At 54.1% G+C, this 16,862-nt stretch overlaps 7 protein-coding genes across 7 annotated transcripts; 4 read left to right on the forward strand and 3 right to left on the reverse strand.

Moving 5' to 3' along the window:
• Nucleotides 1-92: 92 nt before the first annotated feature.
• On the forward strand, nucleotides 93-923 carry LAESUDRAFT_660147 (eukaryotic translation initiation factor 5A; the record flags this gene model as incomplete). Its single annotated transcript, XM_040904851.1, has 7 exons — nucleotides 93-131; nucleotides 201-276; nucleotides 332-414; nucleotides 466-486; nucleotides 552-617; nucleotides 677-838; nucleotides 888-923. 7 exons carry the CDS (start codon nucleotides 93-95, stop codon nucleotides 921-923), a joined length of 483 nt encoding a protein of 160 aa, XP_040761066.1.
• Nucleotides 924-1,297: 374 nt separating this feature from the next.
• Nucleotides 1,298-2,091, reverse strand: LAESUDRAFT_751737 (uncharacterized protein; the record flags this gene model as incomplete). Its single annotated transcript, XM_040911682.1, has 5 exons — nucleotides 1,980-2,091; nucleotides 1,835-1,926; nucleotides 1,740-1,778; nucleotides 1,546-1,690; nucleotides 1,298-1,482 (listed from the first exon to the last, which is right to left on the reverse strand). Exons 1-5 carry the CDS (start codon nucleotides 2,032-2,034, stop codon nucleotides 1,298-1,300), a joined length of 516 nt encoding a protein of 171 aa, XP_040761067.1. The 5' UTR covers nucleotides 2,035-2,091.
• A 226-nt stretch (nucleotides 2,092-2,317) lies between these two features.
• Nucleotides 2,318-4,167, reverse strand: LAESUDRAFT_744694 (uncharacterized protein; the record flags this gene model as incomplete). Its single annotated transcript, XM_040911328.1, has 3 exons — nucleotides 2,318-2,730; nucleotides 2,793-3,787; nucleotides 3,840-4,167. 3 exons carry the CDS (start codon nucleotides 4,162-4,164, stop codon nucleotides 2,383-2,385), a joined length of 1,668 nt encoding a protein of 555 aa, XP_040761068.1. The 3' UTR covers nucleotides 2,318-2,382.
• Nucleotides 4,168-4,298: 131 nt separating this feature from the next.
• Nucleotides 4,299-5,847, forward strand: LAESUDRAFT_762111 (DUF159-domain-containing protein; the record flags this gene model as incomplete). The annotated part of the gene is made up of 9 exons (XM_040913033.1): nucleotides 4,299-4,328; nucleotides 4,379-4,455; nucleotides 4,509-4,754; nucleotides 4,808-4,917; nucleotides 4,976-5,177; nucleotides 5,225-5,522; nucleotides 5,587-5,637; nucleotides 5,693-5,722; nucleotides 5,785-5,847. The coding sequence occupies 9 exons, from the start codon at nucleotides 4,299-4,301 to the stop codon at nucleotides 5,845-5,847; spliced, it is 1,107 nt and encodes a 368-aa protein (XP_040761069.1).
• On the reverse strand, nucleotides 5,816-9,600 carry LAESUDRAFT_744696 (uncharacterized protein). The gene is made up of 6 exons (XM_040911329.1): nucleotides 9,415-9,600; nucleotides 9,294-9,359; nucleotides 8,654-9,242; nucleotides 7,985-8,602; nucleotides 7,213-7,933; nucleotides 5,816-7,154 (listed from the first exon to the last, which is right to left on the reverse strand). Exons 1-6 carry the CDS (start codon nucleotides 9,527-9,529, stop codon nucleotides 6,207-6,209), a joined length of 3,057 nt encoding a protein of 1,018 aa, XP_040761070.1. The 5' UTR covers nucleotides 9,530-9,600; the 3' UTR covers nucleotides 5,816-6,206.
• Nucleotides 9,601-9,898: 298 nt separating this feature from the next.
• LAESUDRAFT_660053 (uncharacterized protein) lies at nucleotides 9,899-12,392 on the forward strand (the record flags this gene model as incomplete). The annotated part of the gene is made up of 2 exons (XM_040904846.1): nucleotides 9,899-11,774; nucleotides 11,827-12,392. 2 exons carry the CDS (start codon nucleotides 9,899-9,901, stop codon nucleotides 12,390-12,392), a joined length of 2,442 nt encoding a protein of 813 aa, XP_040761071.1.
• A 1,770-nt stretch (nucleotides 12,393-14,162) lies between these two features.
• On the forward strand, nucleotides 14,163-16,696 carry LAESUDRAFT_716333 (GMC oxidoreductase; the record flags this gene model as incomplete). Its single annotated transcript, XM_040907243.1, has 14 exons — nucleotides 14,163-14,208; nucleotides 14,268-14,519; nucleotides 14,569-14,618; nucleotides 14,730-14,912; nucleotides 14,969-14,979; nucleotides 15,028-15,147; nucleotides 15,205-15,431; nucleotides 15,485-15,574; nucleotides 15,628-15,676; nucleotides 15,730-15,867; nucleotides 16,131-16,345; nucleotides 16,371-16,457; nucleotides 16,513-16,544; nucleotides 16,604-16,696. The coding sequence occupies 14 exons, from the start codon at nucleotides 14,163-14,165 to the stop codon at nucleotides 16,694-16,696; spliced, it is 1,593 nt and encodes a 530-aa protein (XP_040761072.1).
• Between the last annotated feature and the right edge of the window lie 166 nt (nucleotides 16,697-16,862).

Consider the following 16,862-nt stretch of genomic DNA (forward strand, 5'->3'; position numbering starts at 1 on the left):
CCAGTGCCCTAACCTCCACCGTCCTCGTTCCCCAGACCATCTAGACACGCTCTCCTTCCGTCTCTCTCTTTTTTCACTCTTAGGAATTCATCATGTCCGACGATGAGCAGCACAACCACAATTTCGAACAGGTTCGTGCTGCACCGCCGCCCTCCATCATGACTTGCCTTGTTGACGCGTTTACCTGCCGTCCTCTCTAGGCCAGCGCCGGGGCCTCGCTGACGTTCCCTATGCAATGCTCCGCTCTTCGGAAGAACGGGCACGTTGTGGTAAAAGGTTAGATGGACGCATCGTGTGTAATTCTCGTGGCTTATCGTTATTCTGGTGGCAGGCCGCCCCTGCAAGATCGTTGAGATGTCGACCTCTAAGACCGGCAAGCATGGGCACGCCAAGGTCCATCTTGTTGGCATTGATGTACGTTTCCTTTTTTTGTTCCTTTCGCTGCCGTTGTTTACTTGATTGCAGATTTTCACCGGCAAAAAGCTGGTAAGTCACGGCGAAGAGCGTTTAGGCGCGTGTGCAATGTCCTCATAAGCATCAACGATTTACAGGAGGATATCTCTCCCTCCACGCACAACATGGATGTCCCTAACGTTTTCCGTAACGAATATCAGCTTGTGAGTACTCCTTGACGTAATTGATTGCCGTTGATTGGACGACTCATCATTGCCAATAGGTCAACATCGATGATGGTTTCCTCAACCTGATGACTCAGGATGGAACCGCCAAGGATGATGTTAAAGTGCCGGAGGGTGAGCTCGGCGAGCAGATCAGCGCCTCTTTCGATGAGGGAAAGGATCTGCTTGTCACGATTGTCAGTGCTATGGGCGAGGAGCAGGTGCGTCATTCTTACACAAGATGGCGTTCGTCTTAACGTCTCTCTCTAGGCCATCTCCTGGAAGGAGGCTCCCAAAGGTTCTTAGGTTATTTGTGAGTCTTACGTCACTCAAAGGTGCATCTGCAGGGAGGCTTACTGGACGATTGAAGGTCGCGCGCATCCTTATCTCGGTGTTCTATCTTTCTCCTTATCACACGTTTTTACCTTTCTCTGAGCAGTCGTCGTAGTAGTACCCACCAATTCGTGCATGTACTTTGATGTCACCAGCTGTTCATGTACTTCACGTCATGTGCACTCGGTAAGACAATGTAGTTGTCAAGTGGAAGTAGAGTGCCCATGTCTACACCGATATTTACGCATACAACGTTGGTCAACACACAAGAAATGCATATATAGTCAAGGGTGTTCAGCTGCAAAATATACAGCTAAAGATGAGTCGAAACGCAACAGAATCCGCCATTACATGGTGCAGATCACCCAAATCGCTCCGCTGCCGATTGTCGTAGCTGCCACTAGGGTGAAAATAGTGGCAGGAATGCCAAGGTGAAGGCCGAACGGGCCATCCCAGTCAGATGGCAGCGTGAGAGCGATTTCCGTGGTAGGGACGGTGACGTTCGCGTCGGACAAGCACGCAGCTGAGTAGGCTGCATTACGCATGCGACTTTAGCCCAGTTCGCAAAGCAATCTTGCAGAGATCTGGCACGTACCGGTCAGCGCGGTGGCGGAGCCCGCCCTCGGATCGGGCATCGGGAGGTCCTCTGCGATCAACGCGTCGAACATGCATTGCTCGCAACTGGTGATGAGAGTGACCGTCGTGCTGTTGCACAGGCAGCTATTGCTCGTGCCGCAGCTCTGCAAATGTCGTCAGTCTGAATCCTGCTCGTATGCGATGCTGGCGTACCGTGATAGCAGTTTGCGCGGACGTGCATTGTGATTGGCACTGTGTGTGGCTCGACGTTAGCACGATGATGAGGTCGTAATGGTCTTGTTACTCACGGTAGTGGTGAGGTAGGTGTCGTTCACCGTAAGGAACTCGCTGGCAGGGACAATCCCGACGGTCCCACCAACAGTAATGTTCAGAGCAAGCACTGCAAAAACAATATTAGAAGCAACAACCCCTGCAAAATCAGCATAAACGTACCTCGGCTCGCAAGCACAGTGAACAGCAGGAAGATGGTATACACAAACGAAAGCATCGCGACTCCGTAGTGAAAGAAGAAAAGATGATCAATAAGCAATGAGAGGTCGTCCTACCAGAGGAGCAGTGAATGAAAGGAACAAGGAAGAGCAGGGTGCGGCGGCCATCTCGAGCGTTGCTTTTTGTGCACCTTCCCATGCGGCCAGTGCCATAGTGACTATCACATCCGTCAGCTCGGTCCTCAATCAATCTAGCATGCCACTTCTCGACGGCGGCGGTGTCTCGGGAATTCTGCAGTGTAATTATAGCAATAGTAGCGGTGGAATATTTATACACTGCCGACAACAGCAATGATATCGATAACAATGCTCCGATCACGAATGAACAGTCTGTCTCTCGTCCAAATTCAGCTCGTCCTGCTCTCGCCTCTGCTCCTTAGAGGCGGCATGTTCACCCCCGCCTGTACACTCCCTCTACCCCTCCGCACGATGAGAGGCTCGTGGAACCGCTTCTGCTCGTAGTCCCACGTGGCATACAGTCGTGCGTCCGGAAGCGGCTTTGAAGGCGTTTCTGCATCCTTCGACACGCCGTTCACGCCCTCCTTCCCCTTTCCCGCATTCGGCGGGGCAGGTGGTGTTGGCGGCGCATTGGTGTTCCACGGTGCGCTGACCCCAGGCCCATATACGAGCCGCTGGGTGCCGCGTTGCAGAACAGGCGGATGTGTCAGGCGCGTTACGCGGGAATATACAGGTCCCTGCGAGGATGCATTTGAATATGTGCTCGTACAAAGGGAGATCTCCACGTCCATGCACTCACCGATAGCACCTGGCGGGCCAAAGTCGGTATCCGTGACGTCTGCAAGCTGAGAAGAGGAGTGATACGCTCTGTGGAGGCCACAGGTTTAGGCGGCGTGAAGGGAAGGTTGGACTTCTTGTCTTCTTCGTTCTTCACTTCAGTCGGTGTCGGCGGCCCTTTCGACACCTGCACTGGGAATGAAGGACCCATCGCGGCGACACGTGGGACATTCGGAGCTGTTGTTGAGAATAATGACGGCGTGGGATCCCACCGTGGTTGGGCTTCTGCCTGCGCTAGGAATCCGAGCGCGACTCTGTATCGTGCAGGATTGACAGAGGTGACCAGCGGTGGCGGCGGATGCGTTAAGACATGGTGGTATGCTCCCAGAAGGGCAGGCTGGACTTGTGGCGTCGGCAAGCGTGACTGAGTTTGCATACCATTCGTAGGAGGGCTAGAAGGCGTGGTTGGGAGATGCCACGATGGCAACGAAGCAAGTGTGGATTGCTCATATGGGACAGTAGTGAGGTAATCAGCGGATGATGCAGACTGCGTTATCTGCGAAGGAGGCGGCGTCGCAAGGCGTTCGACCTTGATGGGATTCGGGACCACAGCAAGATCAAGTGGCGCAGGCGAAGGAGAATGTGCAGGAGAGTTGGTGGGGAAAGGAGGAAGATGGTCAGGCACATATGATGGCGGTCTCCAGCTGGCTGTTCGTGGTCGTTTGCGAGGAGGGGTAGAAGGGTTGGAAATTGGAGACGGTGGTAATTTCGGTGATGAGAGTGGCGGTATTGTAGAGTCATCAGCTTTGCGTTTCAATGACATCGCGTCTTCCTGTGTACGACCTTCAGATGATAATTCAGGGGCCTCCGTCGATTCCTCCTGTTCCTTGTCCTCCTCGCTCTCACCCAACTCTTCATCCTCATACTCTTCTTCTGATAACATTGGGCTGGGAACGCGTCCGTAGAACAATGATATCGCGTCGTCGCGGTCTACCCGTAGGCCAGTCGCGAGCGCGGCTATAACGGATTGAATCAAGATGACCAGGGCACCGAGCACAACCTGGCTGACCTCTGAATTCGCCCAGGTCTTCCATTCTCCTCGCTGTGTGGATGGCATACCGCGATAGATCCCTCCCATCTGTCGCGTAGTATTGACTGAGTTCGTCCACACCGACACCGAGTTCGTCGAGCGCAGAGACCGCGTCGCGAACGGAGAGACTGAGCCTGCCGGCGTGTTGTGCGTACTTGGCGCATGTAGTCGTCAGGAGCGCGAGATAGCGCACAAGGAGATCTGTGAGGACCTGGCTGGCCTGTGTTGACGAGCGAGAGAAGTTGTTGGCATGAAGAGTCTCGAAAGTGACGGTCTCGAGCAGTTTCCTTGCGCCTCCATCCATGAGCCCAGGATTGTTGAGGCTCGTAGTCGTCGGCAGTCGTAGTTGGATCTCGTGTTCAAGTGCCGCCACAAATATTTTCATCTCCGCGGCCGCCCTTGTCGATCGCTCTCTCGTCATCGCGCTCATCGTTCCTCATGTGTGGCCGCTATTCATTGAATCTTTCTGTGAGTATATGCGCGTAGTAAGACGACGACGATTGAGCCTCTTTCCGTAGCACGCCGAGATACAACAATTACACGGCTACAATGTCCACGTCGGTGAATGGATAGGCCAGGATCAGTTTGTGCCTCGGTATGCGCCACGATATCCCAGCTTGTGAGCTTGCTATCTGACGATATCTACAGGTATAATATCGCACCACGCTCCCAAGCACCTGTTCTGCGCAGGAGAGAACCGAGCGAGAACAGCGAGGACGGCCAGTCTGATGAACTCATTCTGCAGACCATGAAATGGGGACTCGTGCCTCACTGGAGCAAGCATGAGCAGTTCTCCTACAGCACCTTTAATGCTCGCTACGAGGCCGTTGTTGAGGGAACAGGGATATGGGCAAGCATCAGAGGAAAGCGACGCTGTGCTGTCATCTGCGAAGGGTACGGTTGTATGCATTCTGATGCTAGCTCACTTTTCATCGGGCAAAGCGCAGATACTACGAATGGCAAAAGAAGGGCAATGAGCGCCTTCCCCACTTTATGAAACATAAGAACGGCCACCTTATGCTACTTGCTGGTCTCTACGACAAGTCATTCGTTGAAGGTTGCTCCCCAGACCTTCATTCGCGCGGCTTTCCTGGCTAATGGTTCCTTGCGTGCAGAAGAGAGCGAGCCCCTTTGGACGTTCACTGTTATCACCACAGATGCCACCAAGAATTTCCAATGGCTGCACGACAGACAGCCGGTCATCCTTCCCTCCCTCGAAGCGCTCAACACATGGCTCGATACCTCGTCGCAAAAATGGAGCGATGACCTCACCAAACTCGTGCAGCCGTACCACTACCCCGACTATCCCCTCGAGTGGTGAGCTCACATACGACTAACTATCCTCTCAACTCAGGTCCCGCTAGTTACCAAGTCCCGAAGGAGGTAGGGAAGGTCGGTAACGAGTCTCCAAGCTTCATACAGCCTATAGGGGCGAGGAAAGATGGCATCGAGGCCATGTTCGCTCGTCAAAAGCAGATCACTTCTTCTCCTGGTAAGGGTAAAAGGAAGAGGAGCACATCGCCAGTCATGCCTGTAACCCCAACGAAACACAAGTCTGCAGCCAAGAAATCCCATACGAAACCCGAAACGGAGAGGACGAACGCCGAATATGAACATACAGACGTTGAAAGCAGCGGTCAGCCCTCCACTTCTGTATACGAGGTATGTTTTCGGTGTTCGGTTCGTACGGGCCCACATAACGGACTGATGTCTGTGTCATGCACAGGAGACGACGTCTGAGGCTGAAGAAAAGCCTGCTGGGAGCCCTCATTCTAGTGTAAGTTCGCAAACAGCATTCAGCAGGCGTAGCCATGCGTTCATGATGATTTTAGCATGCCCGTCAGGCTGCAAAGCCATCGAAGGTGAGCGAACCTCTTTTAGTAGTCTTCTTCGCAGGACGAATGATCTCTAGACTTCACCTAAGAAGCCGCGACTGGAGAGGAGGCCTTCTTCGAACAAGACCACTGGTTTCTTCAAGAAAACTTAGTTCGCATAATCACCATCTACGTCGTTTAATTGATCATGTATAATCACGCAATAGACTTTATCATTTGCCACTGCCAAATCAATCTTTTGTCTGCAGGGATGTCATTACCACCAGGCATTTTTGGTAGCTATCGGTACGTAGTAGATATACAGAATGAGGAGGGGCTGAGATCTGAAACGATGAGACGCATGACTGAATAAAAAAGAGGACGCGATGGAGAGACGAAAGCCGGAGAGCAAGATGAATGAGAAAGAGACGATAGCCTAAGACATCGTGCATCAAGCAGAGAGTTCGACTGACTCACGAAGCACACACACTACTGGTAGCAAAAAACCCACAAGTCGACATTACCTCAGCACCTACTGCCAATATCCCTGCTGCTGCCTCGGCTGGTATGAATAGAAAGCGTTTGCATCAGAGCCGCCCTGAGGGTAGCCCAGCGGACCTTGGCCTTGAGCTTGATGCTGCTGCGCCTGCTGGCTCTGTGGCACACCAGACGCGCTCGCGCCGAACCGCTGTGGAGTGTAGAAGCCCCCTTGCGACGGCTGCTGCACGCCGCCCCTCGTCTGCGGGCCTTGCCCAACGCCGCCTTGTCCCACACCAACATCCTTCACACCCACACTGCTGCCACCGTATGGCTTGTAGACAGCCTCCGGGGAAGCGCCTCCTACGCGTTGTCCGAGAGGAGGACCAGAAGACGGACCAGTCGACTGCCCAAGACCCATGAAGCCCTGCATTCCCTGACCAGCAGCACCATACAGCGACTTGCCGTACTCGGTCGACGGCAAGCCGCTGCCGACGCTCTGCCCGTGCGAGTGCTGTGCGTGGTGCTGGTACCCAATCTCCTCGTACGCACTCGAAGGGTGCTGTTGTCCGTACAAACTCTGGCCGTAGGGCGACTGAGGCTGGACGGAGCTCGGCGGCTGCTTGGTGGCGGGCGACGGCGCGGACTGTGGACCGGGCGGGCCAGCTTGGAAAACAGTGGGATACTTGACGAAGGGCTGGGGCACGGTGTAGCCGGAGTTGTAAGGCGAGCCGTAGTACTGGTTCTGCGGGTAAGGGTAGTAGTATGGCAGCGGTGGCGGGTAACTCTGCTGGGGGCCCTGGCCGGCGTTCGGCTGCGACTGGTTCCCACCTTGAGAGGAAGGCGCGAGTTGTTGGGATGGTTGTGAGCTCGCAGGAGGCAAACCAGGCGCACCGTGCGGTTGCTGCTGTGCAGCGGGCAGCCCCTTAATGTCATCGTGACCACTCAGAATGTTGCGGTTGCTGAAGGCGCTCTGGCCAGAGTACGAATCGTAGAAGTTCTGCTGTAATAGAAGACCCTCTTAGAAGGCAATAAAGGTTGTAACAGGAAGGAAAGCATACCCTCTGGGTCTCTCCGTATCCGTAGTCGTTTCCTCCGAACCCACCAAGATGGCCCTGGCCTTGGTGCTGCACCTGCTGAGCCAACTGACCGAACGAACCGTAAGCACTTTCCTGCGACTGGCTCGCGGGAGGGGTAGGAGTATGGAAGTAAGGCGCTTCTGGCTGGCGGAAGTAGGACGGAGTGATGTTCTGCTGCGAGGTCTGCGGAACGGACGCAGAATGCTGAGGCTGGTTCTGTTCAAGGTGGGAAGGAAGGCTGTGTTGGAGATACTGCTGGTGTTGAGAATGAACCTGCGGTTGCGACTGGCTCTGAGACAGTTGATGGCTAGATAATGATTGCTGAGGAAGTGCCTGGGACGAAAACTGTGAGATGGAAGACGAAGAGGGAGTCGAGGGCTGGATGGATGCCTGGGTGGGGATTGCAGACTGGGAGAGTGAGGAGGACAAGGAGTGCTGAGTCTGAATGGAGGATGGCTGTTGAGCCTGGGCCTGTGCCTGCTGAGGAATAGCCTGCTGGAACAGTGTAGGCCCCACGTTGAGGGAAGTCTGAGTCGGAGGAGAGACAACTGCAGGCGCAGGAGCCTCCTGCGGCGGTGCCGGTGCGCTGGGTGCTGGTGCAGAAGTAGACACCGCAGGGACAGGGCGGGCGAGTTGCGGTTCCGGCGCGCTTGGCGGCTCCGGTGCTCGCGCAGGTATCGGCTCAGGGGCAGAAGATTCGTGACTGAAGCGAGCAATCAGAAGAGCATTATTCACCAGAGGATGCCGAACATACCTCTCCGTATCCAAATCATCGCCTCCCAAGCTCAGACTGCCGAATTGCATACCAATCTTCTCAATTCCCGTCCCGAAACTCGAGCTTGGCATGACGACGGCCTGATCGGTCGTCTTGAACTTCGCGCTGACGCGGTGAACGCCAGATGTCGGACGTGTATGCGCCGCAGGCGTGAGGGGCTTAGCAGGTGCAGCAACCGGCTCGTGTGCCGGGGCCGATCGCTGCACTTGGGCGGGCAAGGCTGAAGGCGTCGGCTCGGGTACTGCTGCTGGCTCGGGTACCACCTTAACTTCTGTAGTCGGGGCCTTCTGTTCTTCAGGTACAGCGGTCGCAACTTCCCCTGTCCATGACTCTGCCGCAGGTCGTGTAGAGGGCTCATCATCCCACGGAGGTGGCTGCACGGTGGTAGGCTCCTCCCATCCTTGCTGCACTGATTCTGACGGGGATTCCGCTCGGGGTGCGGAGGGTGCGCATGTCGCCTCGGCAGCATGCACCGCTGGTGGCGACGGAGCTGCTGCAGAGGTGGGACTGGGGGCAGATTCAGACGGAAGTGAAGATGTAGGTACGGGCACAGGCGCAGGCACGGGAACAGGTGGTAGTGCTGGCTTCTCATGAGGGCTGTAAGGAATGAGAAGTTGCGCACACTGCATGTTAGAATGAGTGACTCACCGTGCAATGTCTGCCCACGACTTCTTCGACGTCGCAGGATTTGCGGCAACCTTTGGGGTGACAATCCGGTGTGCCGGTTGTGCTGTGGGTGCAGCATGCGCATGCTGAGCAGGAGTTGCTAGTCCATTAGTAGTCGTGTCACCTCCCCACGTTGATGTGTTGTTCGCCCATGCAGACGTAGATGGTGTCAGGCTAGCTGCGTCTGCGTAGCCAGCTTCAGCACTCCCGTTCACCATCGATGCTGCTGGCTCGTGCACAGCATCTTCGGCAGGCTTGGGAGTCCCATTTGTCATTGCGGGAAGAGCAGAGGCATCGGAAGCAGCAACCCCCTCAGCCTGCTTCGACGCCGCTACCTCTTCAGACTGTGAGGGCTTGGATCGGTGGCCATTGGTCTCGTGGTGACCTCCACGAGCGAACGAACCGCGAGCAGCACCGCCTCGCCCCGGACCACCCCTTCCACCGCGTCCACCTCTCCCGCCGCGTGATTCACCACGCTCCCTTGGGGAGGATGCATCCTTCGACTGAGTGTGTGCGGCAGCAGCTTTCTTATCCTTCTTACGGCTCACAGAACCCCATGTCTGGATACGACCTAGAAAGCGCGCGTCAGCACTGAAGCTAGGAGATTCGCGACCATGCACACCTTCGGATATCCCGTTAGCTACGGAGTTAACGTCCCCGTTCGCCTCAATCAATGCGTATTGAAGATCTGTAAGATTGGTTGAGCACTTTGGATCGACTTAAAACGAGGGCGGGCGTCATACCTTCGGCAGACCATTCTGAAAAGGCTTCTTGAAGTTGCTTGACCTGCGCACGGTACTTGTCAGAGGGGGCATCTTGAGCGGGCTGGGACCTGCGGAAGTTGGAAAACTGGGACATCAGGACTGGAGATGGAGGGATGGTCTTTTGATGGTTTTTTGCAGTTGACCGTAACGAGCAAAACGGGAACGCGTTGCATGCCAGGCGTCGGTGGCGGGTCTTGTGCGCGAAATTCCAATTCGGTAAGCCCCTTGGTTTGCATTATTAATTGTTATTTATTGCAGATAGCCTTGAGCTGATTTGAAATGGAGCGACGACCATCAATCAAGTTGAAGCCTAGTTTGGAGTTCACAGTGCCCTCCCGACACTCACCATCATCACCTCGGCCCCTGGTTGCTTTGGATCCCGACTGCTCGTCGCATTTTTTGAACTGCCGTGCTGTACATTTACTCGTTTGCTGGTCTCTCTCTTTTGTACATCTCCAGCTACATGCCTCCCGCGAAGAGAGGCAGGCCGCCGAATCTCACTGTGCAGGTCGACTCTATCAAACGACCCGGACAGAGCAACACAATCATAGAGCTGGTGACACCTGTCGACCTTGTAGACGACTTGGAGGAAATTGATCTACAGTCTTCCTCGCCGTCCTCGTCCTCATCGAGCTCTCTCACTAGCTATCCGTCTAATGCCGAGACCGACTCGGACGCCGCTCTCGATGATCTCTCCAAAGACCTCGCAGCTCTCGAGCAACTGCGCCAGAGCGTAGAAAAGAACCTTCGCTTGCGTCCATTACGCTCCGCCGCATCTGTGCATGGTTTCGCCTCGTCCTCCCCGTTCACACGACAGTCATCATCATCGCCATACTCGGCGTGGTCTGAGTTTTCAGATCAACGCACACCAAGCCCTACTGGTAGTGCAAGTCCGGCCAGTGCTTACTTCACCCCCCTCTCCGAGCTCAGGGCGACTCCTCTCAGTGCATATTATGTTGACACAGACCGGTGGAGACTCGCTTCTATCGATACATCCCTCAAAACGCTGCAGCCTGCGAGCGGGATGGACCCTGCCGTCCTCGTTGCGCGCCTCTCCGCCTCAAATCGTCCGATATTAATCGATACACGGCCGGTTGCATCATTTTTGTCTAGTCGGCTGGAAAGGAGCATCAACATGGCCATTCCATCGCTCATCCTGAAACGGTGTCGCAAGCCGAACGGTGGGTTTCATGACTTTGACGCGTTACATCAGTACATCACAACAGAAGACGGCAAGCGAATATGGGATGATATGATCTCCAGTGGAGAGTGGGACGGTGATGTGATCCTGTACGACGAGACGATGGACGAAAAAGACAGACACAACCCACAGTCCACAGTTTGGGTCCTGGTGGAAGTCGTGCAGCCGCTGCTCGATAATGGCAGTGTAGATTATCTCGAAGGCGGTTTAGCGGCCGCGCGACAGCACCCCTATTTGCAGCAACTCATAATTACAGATGATGGCATGGATATTTCTTCTCAGAACGACTTATCCACGAACAACAGAAACAAGGGCGGGCTCTTCCAGCTCGATGTCGCGTCGGCAGGCCATTCAAGGAACCTCCCCGAGGTGGAGCAAATGCCCAGCTCCCCAGCGGTTGGCATGCCTTTGGACTCCCACCCATGGTCTAAATTTGCAGATTACGCCACTCCCTCCCCTCCGCCTTCGCAGACCATCTTCTCCCTTCCCTCTACACCTCGCCGGCCGAGCATCCCCACGCTGCGCAAGATTGACACGTCTTCTGCTGAACGGCTCAATGCGGGAATGCCCAAATTGCAAGTCCGCACGGTACCGACAAAGGCTGCTACGCTTGCCGCCCCGCCGATGCACGGTCACGACTCATCGTCTATACGATCGCGGTCGCGTTCCCCGTCGCATTTGAATCTAGCCTTCTCTAATAATTCTCCACCTAAGTCTGCGCGATTGCTCTCGCCTCAAAGCAATAGCTCCAGCGAGCTCCTCCCTCCTCCGTCTCCATCGTTCACACAGTCCAGCACACCCCGCACGCCTGTAACACCCATGCCCCGCTCTCCTTCTACTGCTCGTCCCGACTCTTCGCAGCCTCCCACCACCGAGGAGGATCCATACCCTGTATTCACCGTTTCCACCATTCTTCCGAACTTTCTATATCTTGGACCTGAGCTTACTGCTGAGGAGCATGTAGAGGAGTTGTTGTCCCTCGGCGTGAAGCGCATCCTGAACATCGCTTTCGAGTGCGACGACGACCACGGACTGCACTTGCGCGAACGGTTTGAGCGCTACGTGCGTATACCTATGCGGGACACAGTCGAGGAGGACAACATCACGCGGGGTGTTCGGGACGTCTGCGAGCTGCTAGGTATTGTATCCGTCTCGTATATGCGGTATGTTCGCTCACGTGCCCATTTAAGATGACGCTCGATTGCATTCTGCACCTACCTACGTGCATTGCAAGGCGGGCAAGTCACGCTCGGTGACGGCGGTCATGGCATACCTCATCCACGCCAACCACTGGACACTCTCCAAGGCGTATTCCTTCGTCCTTGAGCGGCGAAAGGGCATCTCACCCAACATCGGCTTCGTCTCTGAGCTAATGACGTTTGAGGAACAAGAACTTGGCGGCAAATCTGTAGGCGTGATCAAGGCTGTCCCCGGCAATGGAGAGAACGACGGTGAGGACAGCAGCGCGTCCAGCTCGGGCCTCAACACAAATTACCAGGTCGTGTTGGGAGGTCGCCGTCCGCAGAACGTGCGCGAGAGTTTGCCACCTGTGTTCACGCGAGAACACTCTTTCAACATCGTTCCTGTGCCAACCGCTGATGACACAGCCGCGATTGGCGACTCTGGCCAAGAGATGGAGATCAAGGATGCGAGTGGACGATACAGACATGCTCGTCGTGCGCCTGTCGATGTGGCGACGCTTCAGCCGCTGCGGCGAGTCAGTAAGGCGGGGCTGGAGAGTACAATATGTTCATAGTCAGCCAGGATTCTTTCGTTACTTTCAGTTGTCATTTGCATTGTTGTTTTTGGGATCATTCGTCGACTGTTAGCTGCTGTCGTTTATCGTCATCGCACGAACATCATGCCGCTTACCTACCCGAGCTCTCATCGCTGTTCGTTTTGACAAGCTCGCTGATCATAGGTCATTCCAAACTAGGAATCTATATGTCGCTTCTCGCTCACCTCAAGGGTTTTACAGGACGGTGCAAGTGCTGAATATGCTTGTAGTCCGAAAACAAAAGCTCGCGCTAGCTGGCCTGAAGTTGAGTACTCGGTCACGCGTGACGAGTCGCGTTTTCGCGTCTGTGGCGTCGAGAGCATGTCGGCTCTCGCCTAATCGCTCATCGAATGTCCTAATTCCAGCAGAGCCGTACGAAAGTACAGTGGATTGTATGGTAAACTGGTTGGATCAATTGGTCTAAAAGATCTTAGACATCGCCGGCCCAACCATTCTGGAGGCAGGTACTCGTTCCCCGGATAACTGTCTTCGTAATTCGAGACGTTCCTCATTGAATCGTTGCAGGTTTGGCGTAGAAGGCAACCATGCCGGTAACGGATGACCCGCGAATTCTATGCGTGCATCCACTGTTGATTCTTTGACTCCGTAAGAGGAACCTTGAGACCATCCCAGTCAAAGCGAGCGAGGATGCACAGAGATCAAGAATGCGCCGCTACGGGAACAATTCTGCTCACGAGGGTATCTGATAACGACATGCGGTTCACGTACTGCATAAGAGGCTTTGAAGTCGTCGGCCCGACGCAGTATATTCAGGTCCGATCGACTGCGAGAAGCCTCTGACGCAACACTTCATACAGCAGCACTGCTTCAATCGAGTCCATCCGTATCAAGATTGATGTGGCTGGATTATGAATGTGAAGACTGGCATTGGCGACGTCGATTTGATGCATAACGTTCCCAGCCACAGTACAGTCGAGTTCATCGCTGTGGTCGGTGCAATAGATACATGAATTCTCGAGGTTGAGCCTATTCTACCCTTAGCTTCCTGCGTATATTAAAAAATGATGCGTGCTTCCGCGATGAAGTTCATACCGTCGTGTGGCCCAGTCTTACGACGTTCGGCATTCGATGATGATTAAAAAAAAGTCAAAGGGTCTTCGGATCCAGCTGATGTGATTAGCATGGCCTCTCTGTTCTCCGCCACTGCATCATTTGCTGACTCATACGATGCCTGTATCCCAAGCCAGGCCACAATCAAGCCAACGTTGCGATAAATTGGTGCGATGAGCAGATAGCGCGCCGTAAATCAGCAGAGTTTATGGGACTACCCGAGAAGATGCAATTAGTCTAGTTAGCCGGAGGACTAATGGGACATTCAATGCACCGATCAGCTCAAGGTACGTCGATGACGGCACGAAGAGGCACCTGAGGGCAGAGCATGATGATTCGCAATCCAGCATACTCCGTTAATCGGCTCCCGTGGACAGATTGCGTGCACGACCTTCCATAGCAGTTAAAGCGTGCTCCATATGGTTGTAACGTCTCCGGCGGTGAATTTGGCGTGGGTAGATAGTAGCGAACCTAGACAGTCGGCTGCAGTAAATGGGCGAGTGGTTTGAGCAGCTGATCGCTTCACTGTTGCTCCCATCGATGACGAACGAGAGACTTGACGCCGCATGACGGGCTGCGCAGACCGGTACAGTGGAAACGAGCCCAACCGCGTAGGTCTATAAAGTCCAGGAAATGAACGAGAGCCGTCGTCCGGCAGCCCCCCCCCCCCTTTTCAGCATGAACCAACCTGCAGGACTCGAGGTAGATATCATTGTAGCTGGAGGTAAGTGACAGATCAATCACTTGGTGTACCCTCGGAACGCACTTCAAATCTGTTCGCAGGTGGCACAGGTGGTTGTGTGCTCGCAAGCCGGCTGGCAGAAGAGTTTCCTGATCTCAGCATCCTCATCGTTGAAGCCGGCCCGTCTACGCAAGATGGCGTCGCGCATGTCCAGCCGGCACGATATCGCAGCCATATGCGTCCTGACACCACCGCCATCAAGTTCTACGCTAGCAAGGGAAGCGAATACCTTGATGGACGGTCGGTTACTGTCCCAACCGCCCAGTGTCTGGGAGGAGGGTCCAGCGTTAACTGTATGCCATCGTGCTTTGCTCTCGATTTTCTTGACTGTACCTGCGGCAGGGATGATGTATGCGAGGGCTTGCGCCTCCGACTATGATGAATGGGAGAACGTTCATGACAACAAAGGGTGAGGATATAAGGATCTCCTACCGCTCTTCCGTAAGGTGCGACATCTGCCAATCGCAACCAAAGCATATAAGATGTTCAGACCAGTATAATAGATGGAGACATACCAGATCGAGTCAGGAAAGGAAACGCATGGCGATTCTGGTCCGCTCAAGGTATCCTGGGGAGGGTATCTCGGAAACTTGGAAAGGCAATTTCTCGACGTCGCGGCCATGTATGACCCGGAGCGCGGCAGCACAGACGATGTCAACGCGATGACTGAATGCAATGTTTATGGGGTGGGTTCCTGCTCCTGGCCCTGCATCGCTAAAACATTTATGAATGTCACTCGCAGCGCTGGCCAAAGTACGTCGTGAGCCAACACGTGTGAAGACAGCACTCACGTTCTTCCAGATGGATTGACGCCACGAACGGGAGACGACAGGATGTGCCGCATCACTACTTGCACAAGCTGTTGAATTCCACAAAGCTAACTGTCGCCACCGAGCACGTTGTCAAGCGGGTCATCTTCAAGTAATCATAATCTTCCATAGATCTCGTGAAGGTACTTATATGCGCTTGTTTGGATAGGAATGAGCGCGCGGTTGGCGTCGAGTATGTTTCTAAGCATGGGTCGGAGGCAGGAGATAAGCAGCAGATCCACACTGTCCATGCACGTCGACTGGTCGTCATTTCGGCCGGGGCTTTCGGGTCTCCTGGAATCTTGGAGCGATCGGGAATAGGCGGGGAGAAGTTGTTGCGGGACCTCGATATTGACACAATTGTGGACCTCCCTGGCGTGGGGGAGAATTATAATGGTGAGTGACAGAATATGTTCAAAAACAGGGACCAGACTTAAGTGTCTTTGCAGACCATGTAGGGATTTTCCCACCGTATGTCGTTGACGACAAAGCAGTTACGCATGACGCGCTTGAAAGGAATGATCCAAACGAGGTTGACAGTAAGACATTCCGCATCTTGGTCACGGTATTCATCGTTCACCTTGGCTTGCAGAATGGAACACTCAATGGTTTAAGGATGGTACCGGGATGATGGCTGCAAAGTAAGTTCTTGTAGTGTGTGGAAGTTGAGATGGATGACGACAATAATGCACAGTGGTATCGACGCGGGCATCAAGTTGCGGCCGACAATGCAAGAACTGCAAGATATTGGTCCCGACTTTCACTCCCGATGGGCTCAGGATTTCGAGGACGCAACTGATCGACCGGTGATGTGGTTTGGCACTGGCGCTTGGTGAGTAGCTTCGCCATTGATTGTTTGACAGCGGCGTTTACCCCCCTGTATGCGCTTGCATAGGTACGGAAAGGATCCTGTTAACGTCCCCTCAGGAAAGTACTGGAATGTTTGTTATTTCCTGCTGCGGCCTTCGTCGATAGGATACGTCCACATCACCTCTGCGGATAACGTCCATGCTCCTCCAGACTTTGACCCTAAATTCCTCAGCTGGTGAGTGCTGCCTCTTGCGTAGCCTCCTTGATTCTGACAGAGCAGTGCAGTAAAGACGAACTTGCTCTGCTACGGTGGCTTTACAAGCGCAGTCGCGAGTTTGCGCGCCGTCTGCCGTACTACCGTGGCGAGTACTTGCCCGATCATCCGAATTTTGCGCCTCACAGCGCAGCCGCGTGCCGTGCGAGTGCGCAGCCCGTGGAGATGTCTGCACAGAACCTGGTTTTCACCGAGGAGGATGATAGAGCGATAGATGATTATATACGTGCTTCTGTGAGCACTATAGCTAGGTATCTGCGCCATGAAAGCGCGGGACAAGGATGGTGTGGTAGACTCACAGCTGAACGTGTATGGTGTTCAGGGCCTGAAAGTAGCGGGTAAGAGCATTCCATTGCGTTAAAGGAGAGCCATTGTAATGTGTGACTGCCACAGACATGTCTATCGCGCCGGCCAACGTCGCCTCGGTACGTTTCATGCATGCTCCTGTAGAGATTAAAAATAATCTAATTGATGAATGATGCAGAATACTTACTCCACTGCGCTTGTGATAGGGGAGAAAGTAGCACAGATTATTATCGAAGAGCTACGCAGTCACATTCCCCTCTCGCGCTTGTAACCCACCTGCTAGATGTATCTGAGTTTTCAACTCTTGCTGTTACATGTCATGTGCTGTAGTGACTGATTACTTGTCCGAGGAACATCGCTTTTGTACGGGATGCAATGATGACAGTCGGTGCCCGATGCGATTGAAAATGCTAGGCTCTTGTCCAGTCAGCGACTTA

Source organism: Laetiporus sulphureus (genome assembly GCF_001632365.1).
Source record: "Laetiporus sulphureus 93-53 unplaced genomic scaffold LAESUscaffold_41, whole genome shotgun sequence".
Taxonomy (NCBI): domain Eukaryota; kingdom Fungi; phylum Basidiomycota; class Agaricomycetes; order Polyporales; family Laetiporaceae; genus Laetiporus; species Laetiporus sulphureus.